Raw genomic sequence first — 20,541 nt, forward strand, 5'->3', positions numbered from 1 at the left:
TCGCTCTGGAGACCAGGCTGGCCTCGAACTCACAGAGATCCGCCTGCCTCTGCCTCCCGAGTGTTGGGATTAAAGGCATGTGCCACCAATGCCTGGCCTGAAGTGCATTTTTAAGAAACTTATCTTGGCTTTTCTTTTCAGCCAACTTTGTAAAAGACCAGACAAGTGTCCCCATCTGAAGCATCCATAGGACCCCAAGCTTCTGGGGCCAGATGGACTTGGTGAATTTCACTCTCTTTAATTTGTCTTCTAGCATGTAGTCATCCATTCATTTTTCTGGTCAGCTTTATGTTTTGATCCATTCACTGTAAAACATCATACTTTATAGACATTGGATGCCTGCATCTCTCTCACCATGAAAGATAAAAAGACCAACTGCTGAAGCTACATCTGGTGTGAAGTGGTGGATTTCATTTCTCACTTTGGAGGTATCCTTAACAGTTGGGCTAATTAAAGTTAAAATCAAGTCCTGATGGTAAATATTTATAAATTGAGAATCTGGCGTGTGAATGTGTTCTACTGATTCCAAAAGTTAAGTCAGCCTGTATTCATTCAGCAAACAGTGCAGGTTCCTCAATAACACCCAGCCCAGAGGAATGAACAAAACAGGTAGAGGTTCCTTCTCCAGAGTTCCAGATGTATGTGAGTGTGTGTGTGTGTGTATGTGAGTGTGAGTGTGTGTGTGTGTGTGTGTGTGTGTGTGTGTGTGTGTGTGTGTGTGTGTGTGTAGACCAGAGATCAACTCTGAGGGTTGTTACTCAGGCACTATCCCCCTTGGCCTGGATGTCTGCTGACCAGAAAGCCCTAGGGATCTGCCTGTCTCCACCCCCCAGTTCTGGAATTACAAAGGCGTACCACCACATCTGGATTTCTTTTTAAATGTGTGTTCTGACGGTTGAACTCAGTTTCTCATTCTTGTATAGCAAGCACTTGACTAACTGAGCCATACCCCCAGCTTTCAGATCATTCTTAGAGAGCAAGTTAAAAGTGTTGGTGAAAATCTCATTGCAACATTTCAGAATGGAGCTTCTAAGCGCAGAAAGAAGCAGACTGGGTTTGTGAAGGAAGGATATTCTTGCAGATTCTGCTCTTGCAGATCGTGTTTTTAAATAGCTGTTAGTATGCTTCTGAAATGCTCAGCGATCCTGCAAAATCTGGCTATCCTAGTGTCCTAGTCCATTTTCTGTGCTGTAACCGAACACCACAGGCTGTCATTTATAAGCAATAAAGGTTCTTTTGGCTCATAGTTCTGAAAGCTAGAAAGTTCAAGACCAATTCTAGTCATTTTTACTAGTGAGGATTTCCTGTAGTCCTAAAGCAGTGTAGGATGTCACATGATGAGACCAGCATCCTGTCCCAGGTCTCTTATAAACCCACAAACCCACTAGATAGGGCCCACCCTTATGTGCTCATTCTCTTGATACCTCACAATGAGTATGAAACCATACATGTCTCCTTTGTGGAGACATTTGCCCTGTTTGAAAAGAACACCCTAACTTCCTCTCCAGTTCAAATTCTCCTCCATTTCTGGATTCATCTCCACTTCCCAGTAGCACAGTCCAGGTCTGGGACCTCACTCTGCAGAATCACCTAGAATTGCTTGAATGTTGCTGCTTTTCATTTGTTTTACTTATGTATTTGTGGATCGATGAGATGGCTCAGTGGGTAGTGGCATTCATCACCAAGCCTGATGGCGTGTTCAATCCTGGGAACCCATGTGATGGAAGGAACACATTGAATCCTCCAAGTTGCCCTCTGACCTCCACACATATGCCATCGTGTCTGAACACATGGCAAATAAATAAATGTATATAAAATGTTGAAGTGTTTGCATATTGATGATGGCCTTGGAAGTAAGAAAACAGTCGGCAATATCCCTTTGGCTCAACACAGTCCTAGTCTGTGTGGTGTTTTGAATGAGAATATTGGCCTCCATAAGCTCATATATTTGAATGCTTGCACCCCAGTTGGTGGAACTGTTTAGGGAAGATTGAGAACTGTGTCTTTGTTACAGGAGGTGTGTCACCAGAGGCAGGCTTTGAATTTCAGAAGCCCACTCCTTTCCCAGTTAGTTCTCTGTGCCTCCTGCTTGTTAAGCTCTTAGCTATTGCTCTAGCACTATGACTGCCTGCCTGTTGCTGTGTTCCCTGCCATGATGGCCATGGACTCAACTGACTGTCTGGGTTAAGGGGAAGGTTCATCATGGTGTGGGACCCAAGGCAACAGGCACTTGAGACAGCTGGCCACATCCAGTCCATGGTCAGGAAGCAGAGAGATGAGCGAATATTACTTGGCTCCAATTCTACATTCATACAGTCTAGTGTCTCAGTCAGGGACTTGCACCACCCACAGTGAGCAGGTCTTACAATCAAGTTAATCCCCCACAGCAGTCCATAGGGTTCTCCGAGGTGACTCAGGCATACGTCAGGTTGAGAACACTAACCATCAGATTGTCTTTGGTAAGATGTTCCTGCAATGTACCATCTCAGAGTGAACAGAGGACAGCTGTCCCTGATAGTGTAACAACATCATCTCAGAGTGAGCAGAAGACAGCTGTCTTCTTGCCCCCCTCTTATGCTTCCAGGTCCCCATAATAGTCCCTGTTTTTGTTTTTGTTTTTTGTTTTTTGGTTTGTTTTGCTTTCATCTCCTCCCCCAGATTTCATGTATAAGAGTGTACATGTACTGTCTGTTCCTCACTTCTTGAATGTGGCTAGAGATGACAGCCATTGTGTCTATGTCTTTCCTACTCCAGTAAGGAACAACATGGAACTGCATTGGACTAAAGTCTGGGTTCTGCTGAAATAAGGCACCTGGGGATGCAGTTCTAGTAACCTCATAGTCATTGGCAGATCCTGAGTCATAAAACTTCAACCCAACCAGGAAACTTCTGGAGCTCATAGGTATCAGGCAGAATCTGCTCATTTACAAGCAGACAACCTAAGACAAAGACAATCCTAAATGATGTTTACAACTTGTAGCCCCAAAATGAGAGTTGCTGTTCTAACAAGTACAGAGTCCTGAGTTCCTTAGTTTTCTATGAAACAGGAAACTCCACATTGCCTGGTCTAGAGGAGAAGATTCATCCCCACATACAGAGACTGAGCAGGGTCCTCAGGGTCCTCAAGAGCACTCTCTGCTCTTGCAAAATATCCCCAGCACCTACCTAGTGGCTCACAACCATTTGTAACTCCAGTCCCAGGGGATCCAAAATCTTCTTCTGGCCTCTGTGGGCACTGGACATCCACATAATACACAGGTACACATGCGGACAAAACACCCATATACAAAAAATTTTTTAATTAAAAATATGTTTTTAAGTTTGTCAAGCATTTGGAAAGGAAAGAAGCATCAGAAAGAGGGCACAGGGCAGGCAAAGGCCAGAACTGCAGGATAGCCCTACTGCGTGGGGGCCAGCACTGAGATACCGGTGACTGCAACACAAGGAGACACTGTGTGATGTCACAGAACAGGAGCCAGATAAGGATCCTGACGTGGGGTGCCCTGAATGCTTTCCTAGAATTGATATGGTGGGATATTTGTATCTGGGGAGGTGGCCCTGTTCAGTCTTGTCCTTAATTCACAGAGCCCCATTTTGTGCCTGGTTTGTTGAGGCTGCTACTCAGGCTAAAACACTTTCCATAAACCCAACTGTGGCCTCATGACCCAGGTCTGGAATTTAGCAAGTAAAGCTTTCATGAAGACTTTGTTTGTTGGTCATTTCATCTTCCCGATTAGAACTTAGATGCAATATCCAGAAGCCTCATACATCTTTTATGTTATTGAAGACAGAAGCTACAATCCCAGGGTACCAAAAGATAAAAAGAACCTGAACCTTAATGAAACTTTCAAGCGGTCGCATGCACATAACCTGGATGACCCATCCACCTCTCTTAGGGCATCGACAGCTAAACATAGACACACACTTTGGTTAAGACACTCTGGCCACTAACAGCTGACTATCATCGTAACACATGTAGAGTCAAAGAGGACAGCAGGCAGGCGTTCACTATCGAAAACCTAAAGGTCCAGCCTCAAGGTTTTCACTCAGGGTCCAAAATGAGACACCACAATAAGCATAGGCTCTAAGTCTGAGGGCTGTAGCACAGGAAGCTTCTCACACCACCCTCATTCTATTCATGTGCTCTTTATTGTCCTGTTTCTACTCCGATAATCCTGCCCTGCTTCTAACTTCTCCATGTTTCTTTTTCTTCTTCATTTTGCTACACACTTATTTTTTCCTGCATTCTTATCCTTTTACATTTCTGCTACTTTCTGCCAGCTTCTCCCTGCAGCCTTTCTTACTTCTCTTCTTTCCAAAACAAACTCTCTTGCCCCAGAGGTTTGAAGCAAAGGACAAGATTTACAGAGTTAGCTTTTCATTGGTCAGGAGCACATTCCTAGGCTAAGCGATAAAGGCAGAGCCATAGTCACGACAACATAGTAGCAAAACTGAGACCAGAAAGAGAGGGCCCAGTACACAATGACAACTTTAGGACACGGATCTATTGTTAGTAGACTGGAAAGTGAAGAATAGGCATGCTTGAAGGTTAATGTGAGATTAGCTTGGGACACCGCTTTCCTATCTGCTGGCAGAGAGAATCCTGGACACTCTTGTTCTCTATCTCTCTCAACAACTTTACACATGCCATAATTCTTGTCCTTAGGCATCTGTGAATGTCTCAGATGAGTTCTCTTTGCCTGGACACTAACACTGTCCAACTGCCTGCCAAGGAAGATAACTGCAGAGGGGCAGACTTCTAAGTTTATACAAAGATTCGGTTGAGATAATAGGGCTAATGATCGTGATTACTTTCTTGTCAGAATCACACATTGCTGGGTGGAGTCATCCAATATACCAATGCATAGGGGAAGTTGTGCCAGTAAATGATTAATACACTGCTGGAGTTTGGGGGATGAATCCCACCATAGAAAGTGTCAAGGCTTCACAGGGAATTTACAGTAAGGACAGTGTCTATTCATAAAGCAAATGCTCCCACTGCCCTGTGTGTGGGCCCCCTCCATTGGAAAATGATCCCAGTGGGTTAGCTCCATGATTTGTCAGCTACATTCTCACTTCATAATTCTGTGGTCTATAGCAGTTCATAAAGAGCACTCTGGGAGTGAAGAGGAATTAATGAACCAGGAAGGGGGCATTAGGGTGACCCTCATCCCTCTTTCAAGCCATTATGTGATGGGCATTTCAGTGCATAGGCCACCAATGTGTTCTTTAAGTGACCCCTGGTAGGAGTTTGTCTTTCCACAGGTTTTAAAACAAAGGTGAACTTAGCCAAGGTGCTCATATTTGATGGTTCGTCTTTCCTGGCTCCAGGCAGAGGCACTTGCTCCTGGCACATGTACTTTTCACATTCTGCAGTACTGTTCCCTTCATGGCTCACAGCCACCTCTGTCTACCTCCCTCTAATATTTTTGGATGGGTTTCCAATTTGATACACGAACATTCCATCAGTCAAAACAATCTTTTTAATGAGCCTCTTGTCCTGACAGCTGTGTTTAAGACGGGGCATGGGAAGCGTAATGGAAGTGTAGAAAATTGTCGGTGTATTGAAGCCTTCATGCCTGCCCCACCCTCCATCTCTTTCCCAAGCCTGCTCTCTTCTTTTAAAAAAATACAGAGGATGTTATGAATAGCCAGAAAGATGTAATTTATGCAAATGAAGGAAAAAAGATCTCCTGATCAGATAGTTGGAAGAAGATGAAAAATATAATTATCAAGTAAGGATTAAATATGTGACTCGCAGCTTCCTGCCATGCAACACATCCCCCTGACCCGCAGCCACGTGTCCTTCACTTCTCACTTGATTTCCTCAGTGACCCTGGGTGGTTCATGCTGAGCCCGCCTTCCAAATGAGAAAAGCAAGGCCTGGAGATGTTGAAGCATGTGCCCCATCACTCAGCTTAACCCCACAGAAGGAAGCATAGAACAAGCCTTCCTGGCACTGCTTGTCTGGCAACTAAATACTGACTTGAATAAAAAAGAAACCTCTTGTAATTCTCCATGGATTTTGAATGCCCAGCTCACCCAAAAGGAAGTCAACTTAAAAGTTGAGTATCTTGTGCTGTAAAGAAGAGGATTCCGGGGCAGGGCAGCAAGGCTGCAGGACTGTAGTAAACCATGATGTCCAGGCCAAGGAGTGGTGATGGGTGCTAATCACACCTCCTGGGCAGTGGGTTCCTGGAAGCTGCCAGGCACCTCTGGGCTCTAAGAGTGATTATTTCCCAGCACCACTGTTCCCAGCTACAGAGTAGAGCAGAGTGTTCTGCATCATAAAGTGTGTGTTGAGGCCTGGCATGGGAAATGCCTTGGTACAAACAGGAGCACTGGCCCCTAGCACCCACCCTAGGGGTTACTGTGATGGTGCTAACCTGAGCATCTTTTGTCTACTCTTTTCTGGAAACTTTTACAGAAGAGCCTACTATGTCCTGGGTAAGTTGTACATACACTGGTCTCACTTTCTCTTAGCTGCTTCTCTGTCACCAAGAAGCATGTGCCATCCTCTGCTGGTTGCCATTAAAATATAGCTTCATTAATATTTAGATGAGGCAAGATAAGTATAATTTCCATAGCTAATTCTTAGACCAAGAAAAAAAAGGTGGGAAACCGTTGAAAGAAAAAAAAGGAACACCTGTAGATTATACAAAATGTGGTGGCCTTGGGTGAAGGTCATTGCAACAGTTGAGTCATTTCTTCCTATCTAGAGGAGAGCCAGAGAGTGAGGAGGAGAATGATAAAGGAAGAGAAGGAGTGGGGTTGAGGAATGAGGAAGCCACTAAGAGGAGGCTGTGAGTCCCAGAAAAGCCAAGTATTTTACATCACAGAGGTTGCCTGATGTGACCAGTATAAACATTTGGGTACACAGGACACCAGCCGTAAAAACAGACTTCCAGCCTCTAAAGTACATAGTGCCCCCACAACTCTGCTGTGCCCTCAGTCATGCGAAAGTAGAACAATGGGTGGTGTGTACCTCCCAAAACTAAGAGAGCCCTGTGCTAATGATGATCAGTGAATTGCAGCAAGAGCTCCTCCCAATACTCACCCCCACCCTAACCCCCGAAGAGTAACTTCTACCTAAGGGCCCTGGGTTCCCTGAGAGTTGGCACCAGCTTCCCAAGTTCCTGTGTCTGAGCATTTCCATGGGGTCTGAAAGTTCCTTAAACCACCTGCTTTCCATGATGACAGAGTTTTTATTAAAATACCAAAAAAAAAGGCATCTTAACTCCTTAGGTTTTATATACGGAAAAATACAGTTTTCGTATTTTAGAGGGTAGCTCTGACGTGCAGCTGCATGTTCCCACATGGCCATGTAGCATACCCCGCTTTGTGAAATCTGTATGCATTCGTATATGGTCCTGTCATCCCAAATGTATTCAAACGATCTAAAAGGAATGTACTGAACCCCTAAAGTAGGAAGACGGGGTTAAGAGATGTCTTCCTTCTGTTTCCTTGTTGTTGTTGTTGTTTTTGCCTTGACAGTCTACACTTTTTACAATATTTTCTTTCATTTCCAGAGGTATTCTATTGTTCTTTTTATCTTTCTATCCAGAAATACTCTTTGGCTTACATTAAAGTTGCTAGAATATGATAGTGAATGCAATGCCTTTACCCTTTCTTGGGATTTTACCCTAACATTTTCCTCACTGGTTTATTTTGGTTGTTTTTGAGAGCTATTGCATGTGCATGTGAAATACATATATTGCTGATCTACTTGAGGGCAAGCTGCATGCATCACACAAAAGACAGCCTATCTGCTGTGTCCACTTTCTTCTGTTTGTTAACTTAGGCACTTTTCTTAGCAGTCACTCCATTGTCAACTCATGGAGATGCTCTTCTTTCTGTTTGACAATGTGTGTGCAGGCATATGTGTTTGTGTATGTGTGTGTGCAAGGCACAGTTTATTCATTTCCCTTGAGGCCTGATTTGCTTTTGTGGATGGTAAAAACAGTAGTGAAGAGAGCAAGCTGAAATGATAGCAGGTTTTTGTTGCATTTAACTTGGGCCTACCTGGGGAGATGCTGGGTGGCCACAGAGCCCTTGGGATTGTCACTTACTTCCTATAGGCTGTATGGACACCCCACAGTCACAGCAGTGCCATCTCATGAAGTCTAGCCGGTAACTGTTAGGTGCAGTCCATAGGAGGACATTTTGGAGCAAGGATTAGAGCTGGCTCTTGGGGACAGTGGAATGAGGAAGTGGGACTCCAGCAAAGCCAAGAAATATATGGTCTCACCCAATCACCTGATTTGGCCGGATCCTTGGGAGTCCCATCCTGAGGCCAGGGCAGGCACCCAACCCACATGTAGCCATGCATTTTAACACTATTAACAGGAGAAAAAGAATGTTAAGGAATTTTAAATAACATTAAATAATGTGTTCTAAAGCTTGTTTACAGTGCCTGGACTAAAGTAGGCCTCCAGTTACTGTTGGGGTTACTATTATTGTAACTCCAGTCACTATTGATTCCCTTTCTCTGATAACAGTTTGAGACACTTCATACAATGGAGATACTTCATACTTTGAGATACATCATACAATTAATTCAGTTTATCGAGAGTTTGCGCACACCACGGTCTCCTCTGTACTCTTTTCCCTGTAAGGCACCCTTGTGACCTTGCAGTTACCCCTGCATTTCCTCCCACCTCACCCCAGCTCTAGAAATCTCAGCCATGGGGTTTTTCTGTTCTGAACAGTTCATTTGAATGACTCCAAGGTGCTTGAGTGGCTGCAACTTGAGTGGCTACGATTCCTTCAGGCCCTTCAAAGGAAGGGAACCTCCTGAGAAAGATGTTGCTTTGCATTCTGAGCAGCCCACCCTCCCGCAGCAGAGAATGGACACATCGCCTGTCCAGGAGCTACAATGTATCATGGTGTCCACCATAGTGAGTGGTGGGACTCTGTCAAGAGTTAGACACCAACTGACAGCACGATGATACAAGAGTGGCAGTCAGGCCACAGCCCCTGGATGTCCAGGCTCATAGGGACCTACTGTGTGTCATGCTTCAAATCCCTTCCTGGTGAGATTGCCACTGGAGAAATCTATATGGCCCACTTAACAACCTTGATGAGAATTTTATAAAGTTAAATTTTTCTGAAGAATAAGTTGAATTGTGTCAAGTCTGAAAAAATAACAATAAAAAGGCTAAATTCCCATCAAGGACAGATGCTGTGGTTCTTACCCACACACACCACTTTAAATTTTATTGGACACCTTTTCCCTTGTAAAAAGGGTAAGAAAAAGGAAAGACATAGAGATCAAAGTGTAGCACGAATAATAAAAACCCAGAGACAGATATTGGGGTTCAAGCTGAAGATCAGAAAAGCTAAGCAGCCAGCCAGTAGCTCTTACCTCTACCAACACTGAAATGGAGATCCTGTCTTCCCTGTGATTGGAAACTGAATGTCACATGAGACCCTTTGTTTCTTCCTTATATACCTCTCTAGTGCTGGGATTAAAGGTGTGAGCTCTGTTTCTCTTTTAGAATGATTCACTCTCGTGTAGCCCTGGATGGCCACAGACACTCAGAGATCCATCTGCCTCTGTCTCCTGAGTCCTGGGATTAAAGGCATGTGCCACCACTGCCCAGCTTCTATGGCTGATTAATGTGGCTGGCTTTGTGTTCTGATCTTCAGTGGCTTTATTAGATCGTAAACAATTTATCACCACATCAAAATCAAAGCAGAACCTGTTGGCAGGTGGTTATTGTTTTTAATTTGGCAAACCCCAGAAATCCACAAAAACAGTTACTAGTAAGCTATTTAGTATGGTCCCAAGACCATAAGCCTAACTAATAATAGGGAAAAAAATCAATTGTGCTCTTACATACTCTTAGCAAACAATTGTGAGGACCACTTAATCTCCAGCACCACCAAGAGGAAATCAAAAACCCCTGAGAGTAGCACAGTGTCCAAGAGGAGAGCAGAAACCCCGTGAAAGCAAAGAAGGCTTAGGAAGTGGGAAGGTGAGGCAAGCCCATGGCTCTGCAGGCAGGCAATATGACACTTTCCCAAAACTGATCCATGGATTCAGTCAAAATCCTAGCGATGTTCCTAAGACAGGATCTCACTAGGTAGCCCTGACTAGCCTTGAACTTGGCTATGTTTAGAAGACTAGCCTCAAACTCACAGAGATCTGCCTGCGCTCTCAATGCTGGGATTAGAGGTGTGTGCCACCAAGCTCAGCCAGCTTTATGTTTTATAAAAAATTTTGAGGCTGATTCTGTGTAATATTGCTTTATTTCTCTAACAGCCAAGAGATGAATTCATGGGGAGAAAGAGGATTTTTTGTCTGTTTTTCAGTTCTGGGGTCAAACCCAGAACCTCCAGCTTGCTGAGTCTCCATACTGAGCCTCCCGGATGTCCGTCCTTGCACAGGTGCTCCCGTTCACTGAAGGGGTGTTCTCTGTGAGCTTCATATGCTGGCACCCCTGATAATGAACAGCACCCACGTTTTCGTAAGCTATATTCAATATCACGTGTATCGTTTCTGTTCATCTTGAGAAGCACAGAAACTTGCAGGTTTTGCAGAATCTTGAGATCTTGGCTGAACTTCAGTAGACTGTGTATTTTTTTTAATAGTGTCTCTTCCTGCCTTGCCACAGTTGCCCTGGTTGCCCTCCTCCCTGCTTGTTTAATTGGCTTACAGCCATGCACCCGAGCTCATATCCTTCCTCTCTCTGCTTTCACACTACAAAAAGAATTGCATGGTCCACGGGGTCCACAAAAGCTGAAGTCCCTGATGCATTCTGGAAGGTGTAGGTCAGTGGACTTAGGAGACATCCTCAGAAGCTCTGTGGAAATCCCATATGAATGGACACCAGCTCCAGAGTGTCCAGGAGGTTCATCCAGTGAAAGGCTGAGTGTCCACATGCCTCTTCCATGTTTCTGGCAAGAAATGGTTGTGGGATTGGCACTTGGCTTATGTCATTTCCACCTTTCCCCAGGCCTGATCCAGCTTGCCCTTGCCCTGCTCTTCAGTGCCTGTCCTCCAGCATAGCTGACCCCTGTTGAGCCTGCTGCTGTATCCCGAATACAGAATTCCACTCCCACTCCCAGCCCTCCTGGAATATCCTGGGAAGAGCTTCTTTCCCAAGTGCAGTTAAAGAGGGTTTACCCAAGCAGGGTTAAAGAGCAGGAAATACATTCAGAATTCTCCCAGGAGACCAGTGAGCCTTTGTCATGGTCCTGTGGCTCCTGAAGCCCACCTTGACCCTCTTTCTTTAACTTTCAGGCCCCATTGTTGCCAGTTAAGAGCCTGGCTCTGGGCCACATCCTGCCAATCACAATTTGGTTAACCTGAGTTAGCCGAATTCTGGATGTTTTAAGATTTCCCTTTTCATGTCTGTAAGACCCCATGTCCTTCCCTCCTTCTTAGGGACAGGTGGGGTATATAAAATAAAAGCATGCTGCATGCCTACAGCAGTGTCTGGTAGCTCATAAACTCATCCCTTTTCATGTCTGTAAGACCCCATGTCCTTCCCTCCTTCTTAGGGACAGGTGGGGTATATAAAATAAAAGCATGCTGCATGCCTACAGCAGTGTCTGGTAGCTCATAAACTCATCATCAGTGTCTTCCTGCAGATGCCAGCTCAAGGTCAGAGAGCTAGAGGTGGAGATGTGTTCTGGCCAAACCCACAGTCTCCAGGAAGCTTCATGGGGATTACATTTGGCTAAAGGCCTCTTGAGCATACCCTAAGCCAGCCTGAACCAGATCCGTGTCTGAGCTGTGTGCCCCCAAGCAAGCCACCTGACTTACTGTGTGTCATCCATCCTTTGCATGCTGGGTAATTTCTTCCCTGTGGGGTACTAATGGTGTGAGAGATAGTGTGTGTGCCAAGTGCCCCACTCAGAAGTCAGCAGATGGAGCCTACTCAGCCTCTGTCACTCCGCCACTCTCCTATGAGTAGTGCCCTCCACTGCTACCTGGCCATGTGGGAACCTTGAGCAATCGTTGGGAAGGTCATCCAGTGTCCTGTTATACATTACCAACATGTGGCTTCAAGCAGCCGATTGGCACATGTCACTGCCTCAGACTGAAGAAACTGCTTCCTACCTTCCCCGGGAGCCTAGTATTAGCTGCCACCACCCATCCCCACATGCCCCAACACAAAAGATGAGAATGAGTATAGACTTCCCAGACTGGAAGCCCATGGAGCCCTCACTTTAAGACCCCAGAGTGGGTTCATCAATCATGGCTCTGTACACTGGCATCTTGGCTGCCTGCTGAGGAAACCCCACTCCTTGAGAGGGTGTGTGTGTGTGTGTGTGTGTGTGTGTGTGTGTGTGTGTACCTGTTTTCTGCAGGATCACAGCACACACACACACACACACACACACACACACACACACACACACACACACACACACACACACCTTCCTTCCATAGCCCCTCCCCATTTGTGAGTTTTAGTTTTCCTCACTATTAAGGAAGACTAAATCAGGTGTGCTTGGAGAGTTACGAAGATTTCGCTGTTACAACTAGCAGTATAAAGTGGCATAGCATTTTCATACATATATACTCAACATAGAATAAAAGTGAAAGCTGTCCAATCAGAACTCAGCACATTTCAGACCTAAATTGGAAGTGCCCCAGCTTTTAGGGCACCCACCTTTCAAACCAGAATCATGCTGGCTGCATCTCACTTCTGTGATTTATGGCAGGTTTCCAATATTAGGATATTAAATTATATGGAGATTGTGTCCCAATCCCCTGATTGATTCCAAGTGAATTTGAGTCACAGAATCTTGAAAAGTAACTTTTTTGTCTCTTTATGACTTAATACCATGGAGAAATAAATGTGCAGTGACAGCCACACACAAGGTCCTGACAGATGCAGGGGCTGTCTTTCGCTAGGAATCCTTTCTGTGGCAGTAATTTTAAGAGAGCAGTCCATAACTCAAAATCGGTTTATCCATAATTCTCAATTAAGGCACCACAGAAACATGTCAACCACAGATGCCTAAAGAACAGTCAAAATGACAATTCTGTCTCATTCCTGGAAACTCCAAGACCATCAATGCCACACTAGGGAAACCATGATGTATCAGTGTGTTCCTTTCCACTGTGGAATATGGATCAATACTAAGAAACTGCTCCACCAAGGCAGTAAAACTTCTGAGGAGGCTTCACAGCCTATAGGTGTGAAGGCCATGGGATCACCACTTGGACACAGCTTGCATATTGCAGAGTTCAGATGCCAGCACAGAGCTGGGCCCCAGGCCAGCAATGAGCAGCTGGGCCTGCACTGGAGAAAGGCTGTTGGGAGGCAAGACCAGGCTTCTCTCTCCAGATGTCTGTCCTACCCATGGGGGCGCTATTGTTAGCATTCACCTTAGGTAAGGAGTCAGCCATAAGGTCAGAAATGTGCCCAGGCCCCAAATAAAGTTGAACCTGAGTCTGCAAGTATCTAAGATCTGGCACTTTGTTGGTTTCTAAAGCTATCTGGACCTCTCTTTTCTCATTTAGACTATGGAAATGGTGTGAGACCCCAGGGCCGTTGGAGGAAGCACCGGGATGAAGAACAAATAGGACCTCTCCTTTCTATCCCTCCCATCCTTAACAAGGCCAGGCACAGAAGGCATGTTCAGATTCAGAATACCCAGGCTTGGCTTAGAGTCAGAGAGACCCAGAATTTCCCACTGCCTCACCTCACCAGGCTTCCTGCAGATCCAGTTCTGGTCCTCAGAAGCTCCGCCATTGTCGACAGCCTCTCCTTCCTGTTTCTGTGTTTTCTCCACCAGCCAGGAGACCCAGAGCTTCTGGGAGCACCATTAGAGTCCAGGAAGGAATGATTCAGTCTGCTGTTTAGACAGACGGTAACCCTCTTCTAGACCCTTCCTTTATAAACATCATATTGCCATTGCTTGATTTCTCACTTGGACCCCAAAATTTTGTGTTAGTTCTGGTTATCACAGGGGACTCTCTTTGCTTACTGACTATAATTTCCAGTCCTCCTTGGGTATCTTTGCCTTCTAAGGAGCCACATTTGGTCATTGTCTTTGTCTTTGGACACTAATAGTAAAGGGTAAACCCTAAGGATGTTGGAGGGGGCGGAAAGGGGACATACATGTTGCAGAGCAGATAACTGGGTCCAGTAAGTTCTGCTCTGAAAGTCCCACAGGCCCCTTGACCTGTCAAGGCCCCTGTTCCCATCTCAATGAGTGCTGAGGAACATAGCCTGAAACCTCAGCAAGAATGAGTCTAGCTAACTGCTGCTATTGTGAGTCCTTCTCAAAATTACCACACATTTCCTCTCAAAAAAAAAAAAAAATAGTACTGTCTACAACTGTAAGTTAGACATAGGATCATATTTCATTAATATTTACTATACACAAAGAATACTGTGAATTGTGTTCTTGGAACTTCACAAGCTCTTGATTAGGCCTTGGATGACAACAGCCTTCAGACTCAGGCCCGGCTTTTGGTTCTCTGTGTCTAGTGACGATTCCTCAGGTGCCTAGCCTAGGGGCCCCCTCTACAGCTCTGTGTGGTTCACACTGGTGTGACAGTACCAGCAGCCTACTGCCCTTGCTATCCCGTTCACATCCCCTTCATGTGCTGCTCCTGACCAACAGATCAAGTCATGGTCACTGTGAGCATTGACCTACAGCACTGTAGCTCTTGACCTTCCTAATGCTGCAACCCTTTAATACAGTTCCTCATGTTGTGGTGACCTCAACCATAAAACTATTTTTGTTGCAACTTCATAACTGTAGTTTTGCTACTTTTATGAATCATATTGTAGATACTTTGGGATATAAAGGTTTGTCAAAGGGGTCATGACCCACAGGTTGAGAACAGCTGATCTACAGTTACGAGAAAAGGAGAGATATCCCCTTGCTAAGAAGCCCCTTACAATACCAGAAGATTAAAAGTACCTCCTTTTAAAATACAAATTCGATACTCTGCTCTATCTAGAGGTTTGCTATCCACGTGTACCTCCCATCTAAAAATATTAACTGGAAAGTTCCAGGAATAAACAGTCTATGAATTGTAAATGCTGTGCTGTTCTGAATAGCATGCTAAAGTGTCACCTAGTGTTACTCTACTCTGGGTTGTCCTTTGATTCAGTTTCCACACTGTATGTGCTGCCCACCCATTTAGTCATGTAGCAGCCATCTCAGGTGTCACACTGGCTGCCACAGTATCACAGCTTGTTTCAGGTAACCATGCTTTTGCTTAACAGCCCCAAAGTGCAAGACTGGCAGAGCAGAAAGACAGACTCCATTGCTGTGTGGCAACACCTCTGGGGGGCTTGGAAAAGCATAGAGTTCATGGGGTCAGTATACACAGGGAAAGCATGGTGATCGTGGCATGTGTGTACATGGTGGGATATGCATACATGGGGAAGCATGGTGTTGTTCATGTCATCTGTATACACAGGGGAAACATGGTATTAATGGGATATGTATACATGGGGGAAACATGGTGTTCATGCCATCTGTATACACAAGGAAAGCACAGAGTTCCTGGGGTTGGTACAGTCAGTTTCAGGTGTTCACTGGGGTTATGTTATGGCTGTCTTGTTCATGGTTAAGAGGGGGCATCTTAGTACAATGTAACCTTTACCTGTAATGAGCATTACAGACAGCTTCAGTCAGCATTGTCCCATATCCATACACACACAGTACACTGCTTTGATCCCATAAATTGCTTTAAAAGAAAACTGTAATCCACATTATAAAATCCTCCCTTTCAAAGTAAAATTCAGTGGTTTAAATATTTTCAAGAGGTTATGCTCCATCACCAATATCTAGGAGCTGGCCATTTTTATTTAGCATTTCACAGAGAATCCCTGTTCTCAAAGCACCAGCCCTTCCTGTCAGCCTCTGTCAGGAATCTACTGTTGGGCTCTAACTCTGCTTACTCTGCACATTTGTATTCACGGGGTCTTGTGTTTTTATGGCCTGTTGTCTGTCTTCTGTCACCTAGCTTCATGTTTTCATTAACATTGTAGTCAGAACCCATGCCTTGTTCCTTCTATGGCTGAATATTGTTGTATAGACATTTAGTTCATTCCTACATGCTAGGCCATCGGCATACATGTGTGTTTTCCTTTCTCTTGGGTCTTTATCTAGACTGAAGTCTCTGGCTTGTGCTAGCTGTATGTCTGACATTTTTGAGGAATTACCAATGTTTCACAGCAGCACTGCATGAGAGTTCTCATATCTGGAGAGGTGTGTGAATGCTCGTTGCATTCTGACTATTTCATGTGGACATCCTACTGCATGTGACATTGCTTGGTTTCTCTTTTAATGGTAAAAACTATAGTTTCTATTTTAAAAAAAAATCAACAAACAGTAGAAATTACCTAAATGGTTTATCAGAATTCACCCATCTGTGTTCCTCTTTTGTTTTTCATCTCATCCCTTGCTGAACTATTTCTCTTGATGATTCATAAGTAAAGATTTTGGAAATGTGAAATCCCATTTTCCCCCACATTCTAGGCATGTCTTTTATTTTACCTTCAAGTGTCAGATGAGCTTAGGTGTAGAATTTGAGCCTCTGGCTCCTGCTCTCAGTGTTTTGAAGATGCCAGTCCTTTGGCCTAATTGTTGTCTACTATAATAGTGTCACCATATTCTGTGGGTATTTTATTCCCCTCCTCTTTGATGTCCCACAGTTTTACTGAGCTATATATCAGTGTGGAAATCGGTGTTTCCTTCTCGACAGTCTTTCTCTAAGGAACCTTGTCTTCATCCTTTCTAGAAAAGTGTCAGCTAACATTCTCATTCTTTTCTGTATTATTTCTCCTTTCTCTTTTTCCAGTTTCTGTTCCTAATCTCCCAAAAATCCCTTAGTTCTCTGGGTTCCATGTTCAGTTTGTATCTGATGTGTCTCCTGATTTATTTCCTTGATGCTTTTCTTCTGTTTGCTCATTTTGATTGTTACCTAGTAGAATTTACTCCATTTGTTTCATTGTGGGTTTTTAGTATCACTTTCAGTGTGTATCTTAATACACCATTTCTGAGCTTTCACAGTTTCCGGTTATTCAGTTTTTTGTCTCTTTCCATTAATGGGTCTTATTTTTATGGCCATTAGTCTTTCTTAAGAACTCTGATCTACAAAACTTATTTACTTTAATCCTTGTCAGGCCCTTTTTGTAATTAATCACCCCTGGAGTGAACTCCTGCCCTGACTGAGCTGTCTAGACTAACTTACTTAGCAAGAAATGTCTTCAGGGGCTGGAAGATGTTTCCTTCCTTCCTTCCTTCCTTCCTTCTTTCCTTCCTTCCTTCCTTTCATCCTTCCTTCCTTCCATCCTTCCTTCCTTCCGATTCAGTGTGAGTCATCAGGACTTTCTGGTTTTGTTCTGGCCTCATGCTCCCTGTCTGGTGGTGGTTACCCTCCCCCCACCCCACCCCAGCACAAACACACACACATACCCTCATCCACACCTGACTTCTTCATCACCGTTTAGAGATCCACTATAAAATCTGGGACCGGAGCCTGAATCTGCTGTCCTTTCTAGAACCTTAGGTTGTGATACTCAAGCTCAGAGGTATTCTGGAGAACTCCTAGGTGCATGTGCTCATGTGCATGCCTGCAATGAGAATTGTACTCGGTGCTCCCATGTGCTCATGAATTGACTTACGCACTCTACTGCTGAGCTACACTCCCAGCTGCATGACTGCTACACTTAAAGGAACTTTGTGAACTCATTGTTAATGAGCTACTATGAAAAGTTCAATTAATGCATTCTCCAACAGTTAGCATTAATGTTAATATCATTCACAGAATCAAACTCTGGTGCCCACAGGTAACCTACATGGATGTCCTAGGCCCCTCTAATGTCTTTCCCTTCCCTGCAGGTATCAAAGCTGTGTTCTCGGGCCACTACCACAGGAATGCTGGGGGAACCTACCAGGATCTTGACATGGTGGTTTCATCTGCTATCGGGTGCCAGCTAGGCAAAGACACCCATGGGCTCCGCGTGGTGGTCATCACTGCTGAGAAAATCATTCACCGTTACTACAGCTTAGATGAGCTGAACAAGAGAGGAATTGACGACGACCTGAAGGAGCTGATGAAGGAGTGATTCCCCCACATAATCCATCCAGTTTTCATGCCCAGGACCTTTTATCTTGCCATAATGTTTACAGCCCTTCATAGCAATATTTGAGTAGACAGGCGGGTTTGTGAATGGATGTCGTTTTATATAAATCAAAGTGCTGGGTCCTATCCTCAATTATATTCAGAAGGGGCTGTCTTCCCTTTAAGAAGCCAAAAAAAAAAAAGGCTGTGGATATGTCTAATTATGGTGTGAGACCCTCCACATGTGTGGGTAAACTCTCCTGCTGTGCGGCTCTCACTCTGCCCTTGAATCCCACTGTTTCTGATGTTGACAGTCAATACCCACCTCCTGCCCTCCATCCAGCTCAGTGCTCATGTGTGATCTTTAGTAATTCCTCAAACAAACTACATCTGCTTTTGTTAAATTGTGGTCATGACTCCCAGAACGCTGTGAAAACAAAGGTTCCTCCTCCCCTCCTGGCAGACCAAATCGTATCACTCCCTCCCATAGCCACAGATTCCTCACAACAGGGAGCTTCATAGCCACCACTGGTGGGAACGTCAAGACCTCTGTTACTGCTGATGCTGTAATCACAGGTGGTCCATGTGAAGGTGTGTTTGCCTTTCTGATGACATATGTCACCTTCATGCATAGACCCTGTGTTCCAGATGACCAGAACAGAGGCTGCAGCAGAAGGCCCTGGACATGTGTCTGCCCTGTCTATATCCTTCTGCTGCAGGCAGCCCACAGCATTATCAGATCACAGTGAACCTGGTGGGGAAACTGGACTTGCTGCAGACTTCTCCTGAGAACTGTCACTGGGCTAACTGCACTGTGTTAATTGCCACTGACATACAAAGCCCCTGACAAACAAACAAGCAGTGTGTGTTACTTAAAATCCTCTTCGCTATGGAATGTGCTCTGCTGCCTCCTCTGGGAGCCCTGACATCTATGGGCTCTTCCTCCATGAATCTTCTGGCCTGATGCTCAATGATGCTCAGTAACCAGGGCTCTATATCCTGCTGCAGAAGTTTATAGTGCCCTGCAGTGGCTCAGGGGAATCCTGAACCAACTTTAAAAACTCACAGGTTATAAATGAACAGCAAAGCCCATTAAATTAAAAAAAAAAAAAGAAAAAAGAAAAAAACTTTCTTGTTAAAAAGTTTTAGTCAATGTAGCAAAACCATGAGAAATTAAATCAAAAGATAATTGGATATGTAAATTTATATGGAACAAAAGATACAAGAAGTTAATTACGTTACAGATTGGTGACACACCAGAGCTCATTGTTAGGTAGCACAAGAAAATTAAATTTTTCAAACCAGAATGATCTTGAAGTGCTTGGGCTATGTTCCTGTTTGTTTTCCTTCTTCTTTGGAGCAGAATGTAAAGAGGTCAGGAGAGGAGTGGGATTGGGTGGGGGGGCATAACTGATAGTCCAATTGTTCCAGACTGAGTACTGCAACCCCTGAACCCAAAACATGTGGGCTTGACTCCATGGTGGAAGAAAGTTTAATTACAGTGGGCTGAAGGCATGCCCTTTGTCCAAGTTCCATATGAAAAATGCAGCAGCCCCAGAATGGGGACAAGATAAGCAATGGAAATGAAGTAAGCCCTTGTCCTCAAAACACAGAAATTAAAAGCTGATTTAGAACCCCGAGAATATACTAAAGAAAGGAATGGCATTTCCAGTCTTCAGTGGAGCAGCTATATCAAGGTGGGGCTTGCTGCTATGGGGAACAAATGCATATCCCTCCAACTAAGACGGCATGTCACTATTCCATTCACTCATATGCCTTTTTTTAAAAAAAAAAGAATCTCATTAAAAGAAAAAATAATAAAGAACTCCTACGTGCACACGCTGTGTTTTTGAATGTTCTTGGGGTGTCTCTGATGTTTTAGCTCTGGAAGGCCCAGGCTGATTCCAAGGCAGCAGCCCATCCATGGGCATGGAAGGACAGAGATTCAGGCAGTTCCGACCTCAAGCATCAGATGGGGCATTATTCTTTGCTTCTGCTGTGGTTTTGATTTGGGTGTGGCTTGTCTTCAGATGACTCTGCACTTAGAAGTTTGGTCCTCATGTAGTTGTGACAAGGTCTTAGTGGGTGGCTCTTAGGTCATTCTTGGGCCCCAGTTTCTCTGTGGCTTCCTACCTTACAGAGTGATCTCTGGCCACTGTAATATCATCTACCAAGAAGCCTTTAACAGAGTCACCATACCTGCCCTTGAAGGCCCAGAACAATGACATAAACCTCTTTGCTTTATGAAGCACCTAACATCATATATCTCATTATAGAAACAGACTAATACACTCTTTGCTTATAGTTGCATCTCCACAGATTCAGAAATGTTAGTTTTTGCTCCCTTCCCATTAGTCACTTTAATTAGAAAGTCAAGGGGCCACTAAAGAGGAAAAGTTATTTAAAGTGGTCTCAAATTGTTTGTGGAGGAGGTTGGCTTGATGATGACCATCTTAACTGCATTTTTTTTACAGGTTGTGGGGGCTACAGGT

At 44.5% G+C, this 20,541-nt stretch overlaps 1 protein-coding gene across 1 annotated transcript in view; it reads left to right on the plus strand.

Annotated features, from left to right (window-relative positions):
* Window positions 1-19,886, plus strand: part of Cpped1 (calcineurin like phosphoesterase domain containing 1) — a 112,557-nt gene extending 92,671 nt beyond the window's left edge. Inside the window, exon 4 of the mRNA XM_027424769.2 lies at window positions 17,827-19,886. Coding sequence (XP_027280570.1) covers window positions 17,827-18,053 — 227 coding nt within the window. The 3' untranslated portion in view covers window positions 18,054-19,886. The remainder of the gene's footprint in view (window positions 1-17,826) is intronic.
* The last annotated feature ends 655 nt before the right edge of the window (window positions 19,887-20,541 follow it).

This window comes from Cricetulus griseus, chromosome 7, assembly GCF_003668045.3.
Source record: "Cricetulus griseus strain 17A/GY chromosome 7, alternate assembly CriGri-PICRH-1.0, whole genome shotgun sequence".
Classification (NCBI taxonomy): domain Eukaryota; kingdom Metazoa; phylum Chordata; class Mammalia; order Rodentia; family Cricetidae; genus Cricetulus; species Cricetulus griseus.